The 19,015-nt window shown below is 39.0% G+C and overlaps 1 protein-coding gene across 5 annotated transcripts in view; it reads left to right on the top strand.

Annotated features, from left to right (window-relative positions):
* ZEB1 (zinc finger E-box binding homeobox 1) overlaps window positions 1–19,015 on the top strand; it is an 88,028-nt gene that overhangs the window by 53,604 nt on the left and 15,409 nt on the right. For 3 of the 5 annotated variants that reach the window (XM_081971492.1, XM_081971495.1, XM_081971494.1), the window contains exons 3-6: window positions 3,715–3,777; window positions 6,214–6,372; window positions 9,448–9,650; window positions 18,606–18,711. In XM_081971492.1, coding sequence (XP_081827618.1) covers window positions 3,715–3,777; window positions 6,214–6,372; window positions 9,448–9,650; window positions 18,606–18,711 — 531 coding nt within the window. Of the gene's footprint in view, window positions 1–3,714; window positions 3,778–6,213; window positions 6,373–6,886; window positions 7,030–9,447; window positions 9,651–18,605; window positions 18,712–19,015 lie in introns of those variants that run through there. The other 2 variants (XM_081971493.1, XM_081971496.1) reach the window with 2 other exon arrangements.

Consider the following 19,015-nt stretch of genomic DNA (forward strand, 5'->3'; position numbering starts at 1 on the left):
CCATAGGGCTGTTATCAATCCTGATTTGTCCATAGACTGAGAAAAAAAGTGTTGCAGCCATGCCTCTACTCGTTTTGCCCAGTTTCCTCTAAGTCTATGGTCCAATTAGTCTGGGAAATCTCGTAAGAAGATTAAAATTGTGCATTTGGGAAGAATTGGCCTTGAAGGTTATTATCATTAGATATTTTGGTAAGGGTAAAAGTAAAGGTTCCCTTTACCTTTGGAATGTGATGGCTCAGTAACTAAAATGCTGAGCTTGTCGATTAGAAAGGTCGGCAGTTCGAATCCCTAGTACTGCGTAATGGAGTGAGTTCATGTTACTTCTCCCAGCTTCTGCCAACCTAGCAGTTCGAAAGCATGTAAAAATGCAAGTAAAAAAATAGGGACCACTTTGGTGGGAAGGTAACAGTGTTCTGTGCGCCTTCAGCGTTAGTCATGCCGGCCACATGACCACACAGACATCTTCAGAGAGCACTGGCTCTTCAGCTTTGAAATGGAGATGAGTACCGCCCCCTAGAGTTGGGAATGACTAGCACATATGTGCGAGGGGAACCTTTACCTTTACCTTATTTTTTTTAATCAAATTTTTAGGTACCATAGGCCTTCTATTCTCAGTGAATGCATATATACTGTATTTACCAAGTAGCCACCCTTTGCAAAGATAATGATCTCTTTGAGATAATAGTTGCTTAATCACACTAGGAACTACGTTGGAATAATAAGAAAATTGTGGCCCTCAGCCTGATCCTAGTAATAACTATACAAAAGTAAGCACTACTTTCTCTATCTGTTTATTATCTCAAAAAAGCCCTTATATTGGGGAAAAGACTTCTTTTGCAGAAAGGAAATTAGTAACAAATGGAAATTAGCAACAAGCACCGAAGAAAGGGTGCCTAATATGTTAATCTATCTTTCTCAGAGAGAACTCCCCTCGTTTTGTCTCAGTATACATCTTATCCTTTGTTTCTCCTGTTCTACTTATTGCTTTCTTATTAGATTTTTTTGGGGTTGTGTAGTTATAACAAATATAATAATGAGCTTACTGCAAGAGAATTGGACTCTTTATAAAATTGCTGAATAAAGCAAATTTTCGCAGAAACAAACTCTTCATACTGAAGTACCCTTATTCCCATTACTATTTTCAGATACAATTTTAAATTACTATAGATCAGTAATGTCAGATGTGTTATATATAACTGAAGCAAATGCTTCTTTATGTGTTTAAAGAAGCTTCCTGTAGAGAAGTCAGATGTTCCTTTTTTAAAATTTGATTTTCTGTGAATAATATTTCAGTACTGGTTTGTGCTGCTTATATGCCATTTACCAGCAGTGAATCCTTCCTTACAATCCTAGGGTTTTTTAAAGACTCTTTTCTTTTTAGAGTTAAGGATCCTAAAGACCCCAGTCAAATGGAACATGTGAATCATTTATCTGTGTAGGATCTCATTTGCAACCATCTCTTTTTTAATTGGCTATCATTTATACATACATACATATATATATACATACATACATACATACATACATACATACATACATACATATTATGTATCAATATCTATTAATGTACAAATTGCCAAAATGTAGTATATTTACATGAAAATACAGTGGGGCAAAAAAGTATTTAGTCAGCCGCCAATTGTGCAAGTTCTCCCACTTAAAAAGATGAGAGAGGCCTGTAATTGGCATCATAGGTAGACCTCAACTATGAGAGACAAAATGTAAAAAAAAAACCAAACAATCATATTGGCTGATTTGGAAAGAATTTATTTGCAAATTATGGTGGAAAATAAGTATTTGGTCACCTACAAACAAGCAAGATTTCTGGCTCTCACAGACCTGTACCTTCTTCTTTAAGAGGCTCCTCTGTCCTGCACTCATTACCTGTATCAACAGCAACTGTTTGAAATTGTTATCGGTATAAAAGACACCTGTCCACAACCTCAAACAGTCACACTCCAAACTCCACTATGGTGAAGACCAAAGAGCTGTCGAAGGACACCAGAAACAAAATTGTAGACCTGCACCAGGCTGGGAAGACTGAATCTGCAATAGGCAAGCAGCTTGGTGTGAACAAATCAACTGTGGGAGCAGTAATTAGAAAATGGAACACATAAAAGACCACTGATAATCTCCCTTGATCTGGGACTCCATGCAAGATCTCACCCCGTGGGGTCAAAATGATCACAAGAACGGTGAGCAAAAATCCCAGGACCACACGGGGGGACCTAGTGAATGACCTGCAAAAAGCTGGGACCAACGTAACAAAGGCTACCATCAGTAACACACTACGCCGCCAGGGACTCAGATCCTGCAGTGCCAGACATGTCCCCCTGCTTAAGCCAGTACATGTCCGGGCCCATCTGAAGTTTGCTAGAGAGCATTTGGATGATCCAGAAGAGGATTGGGAGAATGTCATATGGTCAGATGAAACCAAAATACAACTGTTTGGTAGAAACACAACTCGTCATGTTTGGAGGAGAGAGAATGCTGAGTTGCATCCAAAGAACACCATACCTACTGTGAAGCATGGGGGTGGCAACATCATGCTTTGGGGCAGTTTCTCTGCAAAGGGACCAGGACGACTGATCCATGTACAGGACAGAATGAATGGGGCCATGTATCGTGAGATTTTGGGTGCAAACCTCCTTCCATCAGCAAGGGCATTGAAGATGAAACGTGGCTGGGTCTTTCAACATGACAATGGTCCCAAACATACCATCCGGGCAATGAAGGAGTGGCTTCGTAAGAAGCATTTCAAGGTCCTGGAGAGGCCTAGCCAGTCTCCAGATCTCAACCCCATAGAAAACTTTTGGAGGGAGTTGAAAGTCCGTGTTGCCCAGTGGCAGCCCCAAAACATCACTGCTCTAAAGGAGATCTGCATGGAAGAATGGGCCAACATACCAGCAACAGTGTGTGCCAACCTTGTGAAGACTTACAGGAAACGTTTGACCTTCGTCATTGCCAACAAAGGATATATAACACATTATTGAGAGGAACTTTTGATATTGACCAAATACTTATTTTCCACCATAATTTGCAAATAAATTCTTTTCAAATCAGCCAATGTGATTGTTTGGGGGTTTTTTTACATTTTGTCTCTCATAGTTGAGGTCTACCTATGATGCCAATTACAGGCCTCTCTCATCTTTTTAAGTGGGAGAACTTGCACAATTGGTGGCTGACTAAATACTTTTTTGCCCCACTGTATCTTTCATGATTTTTTTTCAGAGTTTAATAGGGAGGCTATCAACTAGTACTGACAGAGAATAGAGAGTACCAAAACTTAAATATTTGGATTCAATTTATAAGCCAAATTACTTTGATTTCTAAGAGACTTGAAAGTTAGGAATAGCTGAAGGAAAATCTATGAATGTAGCTAATTATTATGATTTTCATCAGAAGCTTTCACCATGATATTTCCTCTTGAAGTGAGATAAGTAAGTTACATAAGATAGGCATTTTTCAATGTTATTTCATTCTCTAGCAATTCTGTAAAATATGTTCACGTGTTTTTGTTATTTATTCATATAATACAGAAAAATGATATTGGTGTGTGTGTGTCATTTTTCTACAATGTGGTTGTGGAAATTCAATTAAAAGCAACAATGTCATATTACAGTATTATGAATATTTATTTGTGTGACTCGGATGATTTCAAGTAAATAAGTTAAGTAAAGGATTGGTCTTCATTTGTATCCTATTATATTGCAGGTAAAAAAGAAGCAAAGGAAATCCTGGGGCCTGAAGCTCAGATAGATGAATCTGGATGTCCAGGTATTGTCATCAGATTCCTTAATTTTGTTTTGAGTATTTACAATATTTTTTGGCTTAGTACAACTATGCATTTTCAAAAAAGGAAATTACTTATTTTCCACTATTGTATCTTCTCCTCCCCATCTTTTTTTCTGTCTGGCACCTTTCTACATGCACTGCACTTAATGCTTTAAACTATGGATATACAGTTACTGAAAATGACCAGATTAGGCTCCCAATAGTGCAATTTAAAAGTGTTGCTGATAAATTATGCACAGCAGCTACTTCCCCTGACTGCAGTGCCTCTGCAATTTCTTGGCTGTTATTCTTAGCAAAACAGCGGATAAAGAATTGATTTGGGTTCTGTTGTAAGATTATAATGCAAGATTATGAGCCAAAGCAAGGGTAACAGTTACCCTTCTTATTTAGACTTGTCTTCAGCCATGTACTTAAAATCAGTTGATTTTAAATCAACAGCATATCATAGCTCTGGAGTAAGTGACATACAGTATGTCTTTGATTTATGTTATCATCTAGAATTTCTGTGCATCTTGAAACCTCTTGCAAAAAATATATATTCATGCCAATATAGATTATGTCTATATTACAATATAGATGACATCTTGGGGAATTCAAAAGAAACTCTCAGATGGCAAATTTAAAAGTTTGTTTTTAGTTTGTGCTACTATAAGCAAGGGATCCCTGTTTCCAGGATGGAGGCAGAAAGAAGACAGTTCATTGTTCCTGTAGAAATCCCCTTTGATGCTGGTGATGCCTCACTTGTACATATATGTGTGTGAGTGTGTGTATAAGTGAGGCATCACCAGTATCAAATGGGATTTCTACAGGGACAATGTCTTCTTCATATATTTATACTTAGAGATCATGGTGGGGCAAGAGAATTTGCTTTCCTTTTGAAAGGTCGATTTTCCATAGTCTAGAGATTTTTCCCACTTGACTGATACCTTCAAGAACAAAAATCCTCTCCATCAAATCGGCTCATGGATTTAATTAGGTCCTTTTGCAATTTTCACTATGTCCAAACAAATGATTTTTAAAAATAATTCTACCCTCTGGAAGTGCAATTTAAAGGAAAAACCCTGTTTAATTCAAATATAAATATTTTAAAAATGGATAATACACTGAATCTTTCATTTCAAAATGAAATTATGAATACTATAATACATGTCTAATATACAGATCTTGCTGAATGTTGTTTAAATTTTGAAGACAAATACTATACTTTGGAACAGCCTAAAATAATTTCTCACTGATTTCCATTTTTTTTATTATATCCTCAGCCATGTACTACATCCAGGTGCTACTTTGACTTTAAAAAAAAAAACTTAAATCACATTGCTGGAAAATGTGGTAAAATTTTGACATATCTAATTAAATTTGGTGGGTGATAATAATGTTATCAAATAAAGCCCTATTCAGAGTGAGGCAAACTAGTCATGAAGCACAGTTCTATGAAAATATGCTTTTTATACATAATTGATAAAGCAATTATTTTCCTGCCCAGTTTGGCATCAATTTTAGTTAGTTTTCAACATTAACTAGGATCTTTCTTCAATCTCCCCTCCTTTTCCTTTTCTTTCTTTCTTTCTTTCTTTCTTTCTTTCTTTCTTTCTTTCTTTCTTTCTTTCTTTTTTTTCTCTAAATTTATGCTACTGAGTCATTTTGTGTTTTTCTATTCTTTTTGACATGTTCTTGTTTATAAAGCTAAAATAAGAATTTAAACTCAGACTTTTTATTTCTTTTCATCTGGAATTTCACCTAATTACTCTCTGAAATAGTTTGGAATACCACGTACCATTGAATATTTGCAAAATATAAGTTATTTGGGGTAAAAGGATCATATTTGTCAAAAAATAAAAGGTTTTTTTGGATGGGGAACTTCGTCCAGAGCTCTACATATATTATTGCATCTGTGTTTCTTAAAATATTTCAAATGTCAAAGGAAAGATTAAGATGGTATAAGTAGAGAATATGATGGAGATTGTTTAGAAGTGATCTGTATATCCAACTATAGCATGCTAAAATAAACCTTGGTAAAATACTGAAATCTTAACACTGGTTACCAGAATCCACCTCTGTATTTTCATCTCAGTGTTTACACGTATCAAACTTGTCCGAGGTTGGTAAAAGCTATCATATTTGCTGGGGGTATCCACAATGGAGGTAAAAAGTCAAGATGTCAGCCACAACCATGCAAGTGAAGCCCCTCCCCTTTTTAACATGTGTTGGGTATAATTAAAAAGGGACATCGCTTTGATTGCATTATTATGGCCACTATCTTGATTTTTTTTTACACACAACACACAGCCACTCTTGCTCAATGTTAAAACCTATTTTGTTGCTACTTTACCCTAATTTTTATTCATCATCTTGAGCACTCCACTTATAAAGACATAATACAAATAATTACAGAATATTATCAATCCTCGTTTCTAGTAAAAGATGAATGTGATTCTGATGCAGAAAATGAACAAAATCATGACCCGAATGTTGAAGAGTTTTTGCAACAAGAAGATACAGCAGTTATTTACCCTGAAGCTCCTGAGGAGGAACAACATCAAGGTACACCTGAGGCTTGTGGTCAGGATGAAAATGGTAAGCCCTGTTTGGCTTTATGCAAATTTTTAAGATTGTGTAATTAGAAGCAAGTCTGTAATTTTTAAAATGATGGAAATTAGAAGCAAGAGCTGAATAAGTTGCATCTAAAGCAGTGGTTTTTCAAACTTAGCTGTTTTAAAATGTCTGCACCTCAACCCCCAGAATTCCCACACAAACCAGCATGTCACACATGTTGCCAAGTTTGAAAAAAAAGCTATATAAGCCATCTGTGAGAGCATTGTATCTCTATAATATCTAACAAGCAATCCTTTGAGGTCATGTTTTCAATTCCAGCAACAATCAACACTGTAGAGAAAAGAAGTTTCTGTAAAATTATACATAAATTAGTGAAAATAAGTGAACATACACAGACATGAATAAAATTCCCCTTTATATGCACACACGCGCGCACACACATACCTGTTTGAAATATATATATACTGTTTCTATTACAGTGCTCATTCCAGAAAAGAAAAGAAAAAAAAGCAGCTAGCTTTGGGGAAAAAACATACTTTACACATGCCTAAAATATTGAAGTCATAGAATCCCCAGAGGACTCAAAATTTTCCTTAAACAAAAAACACTGAAGAAAGAATTGATGAGAAATTCAGTTAGTGAAAATTGGATAGAGTAAAATCAGATGGAAATGATCCGGTAAGTATCTGGAAAAGAAAAAGATCTTTTTTTGAAAAGCAAGAATCAAGTTTGATAGAAGGAGAAATGGCAAAAAGAAAATTTCCACCACATTTACTAGAACACTCTATTTCTGCCCATTCCACTCCCATTTTCTTCTTGTTTAATATCCAACTTTGTGATAAAACAAGTATAAAGTAGAAAATTAATAATCACAACTTTTCAGATTTTTTTTCTCAGTCTATCATGAACTAGCATTCTCGCTTCAGTGCTTAACTCTTTACTTGCACCAACTGCTTAACTGATTTGCTTTACACTCCACTGAATAATAAATTTCAGATTTGATATATATTTTAATTTGAGAAATTAGCTTTGGAAACTCTATGTCTATCAATGCCAATATTTTGGTGAAAATTAGGGCCCTGTTTCCCTTGGTTAATTTAAGGAGAGAGGTTATTAGGTTCTTATAAGTTATAGGCATATAACTTATAGGCCTATAACTTATATAGTCAAATACTATATTTTGGGTATTGTTAAAATTAATGATTTGTACATTTCACTAAAAATTCAGCACTTGTATGGATGTGATAATGAAATAGTAATAAATTGTCATGAGGTATTATGAAAATAACATTACATAAAGAAACATTATATAAGAGCAACACAGATAGTTTAATAATGGTAACTGAGACTGCAGTGTTGCTAAGTGACATGGTCATAAAGCATATCATGACTACAGTTCTTAGTAACAATCAATTCCAGCACTCCTCATTGCCATCATTAGAGCGAGAATTGTTGTTAAGTAACAGGCTTAACAATATGTTGTTAAGCCCCAGGCAGTTTGCAAGCAGGCTAAGAGGTAGGTGCCTATTACCAGACAGGGGAGAATGCATGTTGGACCCTCAAGGCACTTCACAAGTACATCAGGGCAGGGATAGGGAAGAATGCAAGCAACGTATCAGATCACTTGCAATCTTGCCTGCCGGTTCCCATTCACTGACAATCATGTGAGTGGGGCGCTGCAATCATCATAAGCATGAGTCAGTTGCCAAACAGCTGGATCACAATCTCATGACCACATGAGCTGAACTCCAAAGACCAGTCATAGATGCCACTCATTCAGTGTTGTAACTTCAAACAGCTGAAAAGGTCACCATTAACTAAGAACTACCTGTGGTAAATTACTTGAAACCTACTTTAAGAGCAGTGGTGGTGCAGTGGTTAGAATGCAGTACTGCAGGCTACTTCTGCTGACTGCCAGCTGACTGCAATTTGGCATTTCAAATCTCACCGCCTCAAGGTTGATTCAGCCTTCCATCTTTCTGTGGAAGTAAAACGAGAACCCAGATTGTTGGGGGAAATATGCTGACTCTATAAACCACTTAGAGAGGGCTGTAAAGCACTGTAAAGTGGTATATAAGTCTAAGTTCTATTGCTATAGCTTATGTAGATAAACTTTTCAAAAGAAAATTTTTCTTAATATTTTTCTTAACCTAGTATCTTTTCCCACTATTGATTTAAATACTCATCCATGAAGCAGAAAATTATATAGACATGACATTTGTGTTCCCCACAACTGAAATCTCTTCTGGTTCCCTAGCTTTGATTCTAAATCACTGTAGAATGGAGCTGTTCTAACAGGCAAAGTAGGTGATTGGGTTCTTTAGTTTTGTTGTCCTCACATTTAAACACCTTATTAGCCATTCATAAAAACATCTGCCTATCCAGGCATTGCAGCAGGAGCCAGAGTAGGTTCGTCACCAGGCCCTATCAGGCAGGAGTTTTGCCCCAAGTATATCTTGCTAAGTAACACGTTAAGTCAATTTTGACCATAATGCCAATAGCACTTAGACTTATATACCACTTTATAGAGCTTTATAGTCCTCTCCAAGCGGTTTACAGAGTCAGCATATTGCCCCCAACAATCTGGGTCCTCATTTTACTGACCTTGGAAGGACAGAAGGCTACGTCAATCTTGAGCCTATGAGATTCAAACTGCTGGCAGTGAGCATAATTAGCCTGCAATAATTCATTCTAACCACTGTGCCACCACAATGCTTCAATAAGGTGTCCTTATAGTTTTTCTTCACAACAGCTTGAAAGTGTGATAGTAGTTGAAATCAATGTATCCAGCTGTTAGAGAAGAAATACAGAATAGAGAATGGTATAAGAAGGTGACCAGGTAGTTATTCAGCTGTCATCACTCCTGCAGACATAGACTATCTGTAATTTTTCTATTTGACCCGCAAAAGATTGTTTTATGCTTTTAAACAGAGTTAAATGACAGGAAACTTGAATATATCTGTGCAGCATAGATAGATACGTTTTACCATCACTTAGTCCTGACTAAAAGTGAACTGATGAAAATAAAAAGCCAATTTTGAAATAGAATGACTGTAATAATGATCAACAAAATAATACTTTGTTATTCTCATTCAGGCACACCAGATGCATTTTCGCAGCTACTCACATGCCCTTATTGTGATAGAGGGTATAAACGTTTTACCTCTCTGAAAGAACACATAAAATATCGCCATGAAAAAAATGAAGATAACTTTAGTTGTTCCTTATGCAGTTACACATTTGCATACAGAACACAACTTGAACGCCATATGACATCACATAAATCAGGAAGAGATCAAGTGAGTAATGAATTCCGCGCTCATTCTGTTCCATATTAGTAATTGCTTTAGATGGATTTCATGTTTGTTTGAATTTGAATCTGACTTTGTGCATAAATGTTTTTCCTTGCAGTATTTTATGCTTCATGCACAGGTTTTTCAGTCAGTGTTATTACTAACTTTTTCAGCTGTCAAGCTTTGTAAATAGTCCCCTTGCTTTCTGTAAATCTGTATCCTACAATTGATCATTTTCATCAAAGATTTGCTTTAGGCAAAAAAATGTTTTTTTTTACTATTGTGTGATTTATGCCAGCTTAATCAATTAGTATTAAAGATCTGGAAACATTCCAGTATTTCTTGTGATCAAAACTGTACTTGAAATAGTTATCGCTGCTACTATGATGCTAAAATAACCATCAAGATCTTGTCCAATCTTCTTATTCAAAAGGAAAAAGACCTCCTAACAGTAGAAACAAATAACGCTCATATTATGTTGTACTGAGACTAGTGAAGTGCTAGAATAATTAAGTTGGAAACATCCTTATTATTTGCAACATTACAAAGAATGCTAAATTTTGTAGTGCTATAGTACCTTCTACCTCTTTGTCTGTGATAATACTATAAATCCAGTTGTAGAAAATGTTGTCACTGTTCATATAAAGGACATGAAACAAGGAAGAAAACATGTTTGAATATGTAGTGTTTCAGAGTAAGACTCTAAAAATGTATGAGCACATTTGTCAAAGCATTTAGATTATAAAATTTGGCACTATACCCCAAAACTTCCTTTTTTCCATTGGATCAGTGACTTGCTTTATTTGAATTCTCTTCATGCAAATTTTCAGGGAATATTTCTCTAGCATAAAACAAGACAAATCTGTATTTTGGCACTTCCCATAACTTTAAATATTGCATTTTGTATTTACTTATTGATGAAATATTTTGGAACAATTATTTCATGTTTCATTTTAAGTATTGATACATTTTATTTTTCAGTTAGAAGTTTACACTCTGTAAAGCCAAAATGATATGTTCTACTTCATGCACCGAAAACTGCAAGATAAGAATAACTAGATTATAATGGCCCATAATATTTCTTGTAATTATGAGCATAGAATTTCAGACCTGTTACAGAAGTCCAATCATCTACGTGTATTTAATAGTTGTTCCAAACTATTAGGTTTTTGAAGGGAAATGTACCCTAAAGAGGCTTTGCCTTTTAAAATATGATGGTATATAAACAGGTAAAATGTTGAGCAGATATCAGTGTGCATAAGTTTATATAATCTGAATAATGTATATTGTTTCTATAATGATATGTTAACCGAGCATGTCTAAAATGCAATACATGGATATGGCATGGCTTTCTCCATACTGGTATGGAAAGGGCAAGAAAGTAGCAAAGTGGCTGATGATTTAGTGACTTGTCTCTGCTTCTTTGTCACTTTCAGTTGGCTTGCTGGATGTATAGGTTATTTCAGAGTTCAAGGGGAATTATGGTCCATAAATGGAACTGACCCAAAATATTGGTATGCAGGTTTTTATAAAGGCACCTGTAGTAGTGATTGTTGATTTGGAAGCCTTGACTTGCTCTCAGCCATAGAGTTTTTATGATAAATCTAAGTGTGCTATAGATGTCTTATTATAACCAATCACAATAAAAATAGTTTCAGCATTTCTGTGGAATTGATTTTCTGATCTGGTCTTTCTAGAGCATGGTGTCAAACTCGTGGCGTCATATTGCTGTCATGTGATGTATCGCGACGATTTTCCCCTTTGTGAAACTGGGGTGGGCGTGGCCTGCGTATGTTGCATCCGGCCTGCAGTCCACCAGTTTGACACCCCTGATCTAGAGTAACTGAAACTCACTGAGGATACAGATTTGCAATAAAGCCAGTGCATGACTCAGATCTGATACAAGGCAATAGTCCAGGCTGTAGTCATCCAAACTTTCATTAAGATCCTTTTGGACCACAGGGTGCCTCTAGCCATTAACCAGTATTTGTCTGTCCAAATGGTTAGGCTCTGACTGCTCACTTCCCCCCATACAATTATGCTCCAAGATAAAGTCACTTCCAAAAACCACATTTGTATGCATTTACCTCTAACCTTGTTTCTCCTTCATTACTGTACCCCTCACTACACTGCCCCATTTATTCCAATGAATCCTACACCCCACTCTTCCTATACTACTTCCTACAGTATACTACAGTTTGCAAAACTTTTTTCCATATTCCTCCATCTATTTGTTTTCCTGCTCCAACTTCATACTTATTTTTTCCTAAATTCCCCGCTTCAGTGTTCCTTATTCATTCTACCACAGCCTCCCCTTGAGTATCTGAACCTTGACTTCCAAATTCCAGCCTCATCCTCATTTCTTTCCCACCAGTCTCCAAAGCTTCTGTGTTCCTGTTCCATTTCACTGCTTCACATTCTTCTTCTGCCTTACCACAGTGTATCCTTGCCACTGACCTCTAGCCCCAATGTCCAAATTTGTATACAAATCCTACATTGGTGGGATTCAAAAAAATTTACTACTGGTTCTGTGGGCGTGGCTTGATGGGCATGGCAGGGGAAGGATATTGCAAAAATCCCCATTCCCTCCCCACTCCAGGGGAAGGATACTGTAAAATATCTATTCCCACCCCACTTCAGGGGAAGGAAACTGCAAAATCCCCATTCTGGGACTCGGGAGCCAGAGAATAGATGGAGGCAGGGCCAGTCAAAGGTGGTATTTACCAGTTCTCCAAACTACTCAAAATTCTAAACTTTGAAATCCTAGCCAGGACTGGAAGAAGCAAATGCCCAGCTTCACATGTAGAATTATTCAAAATATGATCCATAGTTGGAAATCATCAGATGGATTGACAAGTTTTATTCAGGAGAATAACTAATCAGTTAACATGTTGTATTAATTTGAACTTCTACAAAATATTAACTAGATTAACTTAATTTATCTGCAAAATAAAAGTAACTACTGTAACCAACACTTACTTATCCATATTATTTCCCTTTATGAACACAATCTGTTTCTGAATACTGACATGAATTGAACAGCTTTTATTTATGTAGTACTCCATTACTTTCTTCTGTTCCACAAATAGATTTTTTTTTAATATAACCTGCAGTTGGAATGTAATTAATTGTCATACACTGGAAAATAAAACTGCATCCAATGCATAGACAGAATTTCATGCAGTCCTTCATTCTAAATACAATCAGACCATAAAAATGCCTATCTGATCCCTGGGGATCTTTGAATTTGGAGAAATGCTAAGTTTATTGATTCAGATAATGATGAACTATTGAGCTGGAAAGCCACTTGATGCATGGTTGTTGTTATTTTCTTCAGATACTAAGAATCAAGATGGTTTATGGAATAATTCTTAGAATACAATACAATTTAGTTAAATATAGTCCAATATATGTTTAAAGAAATGTCTTGAAGCATAAGATAATTACATTTTCACATGAAATTATGACCAGCCCCGGGCCCAGGGAAGGGGCGGTGGGGTGGCAGCAATTATTCGGGAGGACTTAGAGCCGAGGGAGTCTACTGTGCCACAGACGTCCGGATGTGAATCCCTTGTTGTGAAATGGGGGCCTGGGAGACAGTTGGGCCTGCTGATAGTATACCTGGCTCCTCGCTATACATCAGCGGCCCTGCCCGAACTCCTCGAGCTGATCGCATCGGTGGCGGTTGAGACCCCCAAACTTTTAGTGATGGGGGATTTTAACCTGCCATCGATGGGAGAAGCATCAGAGGGGGTTTGGGAGTTCATGGCTTCCATGACAGCCATGGACCTGACTCAAATGATTCAGGGCCCAACACACGAGGGAGGACATACTCTGGACCTTGTTTTTGTCTCTGGCCAGTGGCTGAGTGATCTGGGAGGAGGGGACTTAACCATCACTCTCCTGTCATGGTCAGATTACTCACTCCTTCGTCTTGACTTCCCTGGTGCTACCTCCCGCTGCGGGGAGGCGGAACCGGAAAGTTCCAGATGGTTCCGCCCCAGGTGCCTGATGGAACCTGATAGGTTCCAGACGGAGCTTGGGCCACCTCCTGTAACCTTGACCCGCCCCCGGGTAGAGAACCTGGTAGTTGCGTGGAATAATGCAACTACCGGGGCCTTGAACCGGGTGGCGCCTTTGCGGCCTCTCCGGTGGCAACGATCCACCCTAGCCCCTTGGTTTACCGAGGAGCTGAGGGTGATGAAATGCCGCAAGAGACGTCTAGAGAGTCGTTGGAGATCCTCTCGCTCCGAATTTGATCGAACACAGGCACGAGCCCATTTAAGGACGTACCTTGTGGCATTGAGAGTGGCCAAACGCCAATATTGTGCCACTCTCATTGCATCCGCGGAGAACCGCCCTGCCGCCCTGTTTCGGGTGTCCCGCTCCCTCTTGTTTCAGAGGCCGCGGGAGGCCCCCCTACAGGGCAGGTCAGAGGAATTTGGTAAATATCTGCAGGATAAAATCGCTCAAATCCGGAGAGATTGGGTTCCTGTCAGTGATCCAATGGAGACGTCCATGGCGAGTCTTGAGGAATCGATCTGGGAGGAGTTTGACTTGGTTGCCATCGAGGATTTGGACAGATTGCGTGGACGACTGCGACCCACCACATGTTTATTGGACCCGTGCCCCTCCTGGCTTGTACTGGCATCCTGGGAGGTTACACGAGACTGGCTCCTGGGCCTAGTGAATGCTTCGCTGAGCGAGGGGTCTCTCCCGGCCGCCTTGAAAGAGGCGGTGGTGAGACCCTTGCTCAAGAAGCCTTCCCTGGACCCTTTGGAGCTGGCCAATTATCGTCCTGTCTCCAACCTTCCCTTTTTGGCAAAGGTTGTAGAGAGTGTGGTGGCCTACCAGTTTCCACGACATCTGGAGGAAAATGATTATCTAGACCCGCGCCAGTCCGGCTTCCGCCCCGGTCACAGCACGGAGACGGCCTTGGTCGCGTTGGTGGATGATCTCTGGAGGGCCAGAGATAGAGGTTGTTCCTCTATCCTGGTCCTATTAGACCTCTCGGCGGCTTTTGATACCATCAACCATGGTATCCTGCTGCGCCGGCTGGAGGGGTTGGGGGTCCAGGGCACCGTTTTGCGGTGGTTCGGCTCCTACCTTTCTGACCGGACGCAGCGTGTGTTGGCAGGAGAAGAGAGGTCAACCCTACGCCCCCTTACTTGTGGGGTGCCACAGGGGTCGGTCCTCTCGCCACTCCTGTTCAACACATATATGAAGCCGCTGGGTGAGATCATCCGTGGTTTCGGGGTGGGATACCATCTGTACGCTGATGATACTCAGCTGTACTTTTCCACCCCGAACCACCCCAACGAGGCCATCGAAGTGATGTCCCGGTGTGTGGAAGCCGTACGGATCTGGATGGATGACAACCGACTCAAGCTCAACCCCTCCAAGACGGAGTGGCTGTGGGTACCAGCTCCCCGGTTCAGCCAATTAACTCCATCATTGGCCATTGGGGGCATTCAACTTGCCCCCGTGGAGCGGGCGCGCAATTTGGGCGTCCTCCTGGATGCCCGGCTGTCCATGGATGACCATGTGACAGCCGTGGCAAGGGGGGCGTTCCACCAGGTTCGCCTGGTGCGCCAATTGCGCCCCCTACTGGACCGGGACGCCTTACGCACAGTCACTCATGCGCTGGTGACGTCTCGCTTGGACTACTGTAACGCTCTCTACATGGGGCTTCCCTTGAAATGCACCCGGAGGCTACGGTTGGTCCAGAACGCAGCCGCGCGGGTAATTATGGGGAGTACTAGGTACTCCCATGTGACACCGTTCCTGCGCGAGCTGCACTGGCTTCCGGTGGTCTATCGGGTGCGTTTCAAGGTTTTGATAACAATCTTTAAAGCGCTCCATGGCTCAGGACCTAGTTACTTGCGGGATCGTATTCTGCCCCATACATCCCTGCGACCAATCCGCTCGCACAGAGAGGGCCTCCTCCAGGTGCCGTCCACTAGACAGTGTCGGGGGGCGGCGCCTAGGAGTAGAGCCTTCTCTGTGGCGGGCCCAGCCCTGTGGAATGACCTCCCTCCGGATATTAGGAATACCTCTGACCTCCGCTCCTTTCGTATTAAGCTTAAGACCCACCTATTCCAAGCAGCTGGCCTGGCTCATCTTTGATCTAACCATATCGCTCCTGACGGGTTTTTAACTGGGTATTTTAATTATATTTAATTATCTAGGGGTTTTTAAATACTGTATTTTAATTGTTTTTATTTATCAGCCGACCTCCTCCTTGTGTGTGTCTCGGTATATGTCTCTGTTATATGTTTGTTTTGTCCACATATTTATTTCATATGTTTCATTGTACGCCGCCCCGAGTCCTTCGGGAGAGGGTGCGGCTAAGAAATAAATATTTATTATTATTATTATTATTATTATTATTATTATTATTATTATTATTATTATTATTATTATTATTATTATTATTATAATAAAAAGTATGTTAAATATCAATATGTATATTCATATGAGTCAGTCAGTACACATACTGTATGAATATGGGGGACATGATAAATCCATTCTAAAACTGAATATTAATGGTAGACATTTTCAGCCTTACCTGTCAAAGTCTGCTGAGAAATCATTTTAGATATTCTATGGGAAATAAATTAGGAAAGCTCTTGCTCAATAGCTGTAATCAATCAACTGTTGCTAATTTTGAAGAGACGTTTATTCATCTGTACACCCTAGTACACTTTCTAATACGTCATGTTAATCTGTACCCCAAAATGTCTAGGACAGGGTAAGAGTTATGTAGAACTTAAGTCAGACAATCTAGAAATGGCAAACAGTAAAAGATTTAGTGATATTATTACTAATATACGTATCTAGTGAATTGAGAGAGCAAGCTAAGATCTGCAAAACCAATTTGCACTATGGAATCTGTTTTATTTCAAGAACTGCAATCTAGGCTGGGAGAGTTGTTCTCACATACATTGTGTTTTTGGGAAATCCTGGTTTTAATGGAGCAGCTTCTGAATGGAGATCTAAGATCATCCTCTTGAAAAAGTAGTTCGTTTATTTTTCCTTTTGAAAAAAATGTTCAATGTTACTGTGATGTACCACAGATTTCAATTCTTAATGAGGTAGTGGTCTCAATTCTGATTCTGGCTAAGGGATTGGCATTTAATCTCCTGGTAAATCAGTAGCAGAGAGGAGTTTTCACAAGTGAAGTAGCTGATAGCAACCTCTCTAGTCAACTTGCCCCACAAGCTTGGGGAGCCAGGGTAAGTGTCGCCAGGGTAGGCGTGGTCACCTCAATATCACTCGTATTGGGGTGACCCGAACGCTCTTCGGCTGTGATGGCCTCCTGCAACCCTCTGCCAGCAAAACCAGAACTTGGAAGTGCTGCCCATGATCCTCAGAAGTTCAGTTTTGGCTACGATGGCCTCTTGCAACCCTCCGCCAGGAAAACAGAGCATGGGAGGGTCACACACAGCCCTCCCAACTCCATTTTCGCTGCGAGAGACACTGCAGGCCAGTCCTTTGCTGTTTCCAGGGCGGCCGAGCCTTCAGTTTAACACCCCTGTTTTAGGAGGAGGGTTTGGCAATTCCTGGGAAAACTAGCAGGATTAGCAAGACATCAAACTACTAGATTCAATTCAATTCAATTCAATTTATTTGTGCTTCTAGACCGCCCCCTCTCCCAGAAGGGACTCGGGGCGGTGTACAGTCCATAGAGAATATCACAAAAATACAATAAAAATTAAATATGTACAGTTTGGAGGAGGTTAAAATGCAATTAAAAGAACTGTACAAAGCTGATAAATATAATTTTTTAAAATCCCTAAAACAGACACAACAGATTAAAAAACCCTAAAATAACCAGATAATAATACATTTGCCAGGAGGGACAGTTGTAATTATGCCAGGCCTGCTAATCGGAACAGGTGAGTCTTCAATTTTTGCCGGAAGGAGCGGAGGTCAGAAGTGGTTCTAATGTCGGGGGGGAGGTCATTCCAGAGGGTTGGGCCCATCACAGAGAAGGCCCTACTCCTTGGTGTCGCCCGTTGGCATTGCCTAGTGGACGGCACCAGGAGAAGTCCCTCCCTGTGTGAGCGAATTGGCCGCAGGGATGTATGTGGGAGGATGCGATCCCGCAAGTAACTAGGTCCCGTGCCATGGAGCGCTTTAAAGATGGTAATCAGCACCTTGAAAATTCCCTCTAAGCAGGTTTGTTTCTGATCACTACTGCCTGCAAGTCTTTTTTTGCATTTATGACATAAGGGGCAGTTTAGCCACATCAGTGTAAATGGGTAATACTTTATGTAATAGTTTTTTTAAAAAAACTTTTTCTATGTGATTTTCCCATTTCCTGCATCAGACAGGAAGGTCACGAAAACCTACATTCTATATATTTCAGAAAAGTTATTTTAAAAATTACAGCAATTATAGTAACTATAAAATTATAGTAATTTTATTTTAATGTTGTTTAGGAATATTGATTATTACATTTTGAATTGTGCTAACTTTTGAAATAAGATTTACTTGGAGAATAATTTGTGACTGAGTATATTTGTGACTGGACCATCTTCTCTAGAACAGTCGGATGATGCAAATGCATAAAGGAGTTCAAGGCCAAGAGTAAGAACAAGAAGCATGCAAATGGAAAAATCAACTCCAATAATTAAAAATAATGTTTCTATAATATTTATAATGTTTCTTTATTCAGATTCTTTATTGATAACAGAATGCCTTACGGAATTTCGATTGTTACTCTGCATGAAATTCAGATAGAGGATAAAGTGATTTTAGTGGCTTCTTTATCTAATATGGCTCACTTGCTTTCCTTGTTGTCCTTTTTCACAAGCAATATCCTCAATCATCTAATGATTTTTTTAACTCTGTTAAAATTCACTGTATTTTATTATAAATAAGAGATTTCTCACACATACAAACTTCATCATTCCTCCATAATCGTCTTCTGATTAATTTTCATATTTTGTCTGACAGAGACATGTGACACAATCTAGTGGTAATCGAAAATTCAAGTGCACTGAATGTGGAAAAGCTTTCAAATATAAACATCACTTAAAGGAACACTTAAGAATCCACAGTGGTAAATATCCTGGTATTTTGTTTGTCACAGTACATATTTTTAACTTTTGTGCCATAGCATGAATGTTGTCTGTTTTGAATATGATTTTTCAGTGAATAGTTAAAATGTAATAACATTGTATAAATAAAATTAAATAGGCAGCAGTTAGTGTTCAAATAATAATGAAGTAGTTTAATCTTATCACCTTATGGGTTAAGCTCTTATTGCTTTTACATTTAATAATTTAATTGAATCAAAATATATTGTCTATGCATGGGATATTTTACATTTCCTCTGTAATCTGCTGCAAGAACAGTTATATTAA

This window comes from Natrix helvetica (genome assembly GCF_964273705.1).
Source record: "Natrix helvetica genome assembly, chromosome: Z".
In the NCBI taxonomy this organism is placed as follows: domain Eukaryota; kingdom Metazoa; phylum Chordata; class Lepidosauria; order Squamata; family Natricidae; genus Natrix; species Natrix helvetica.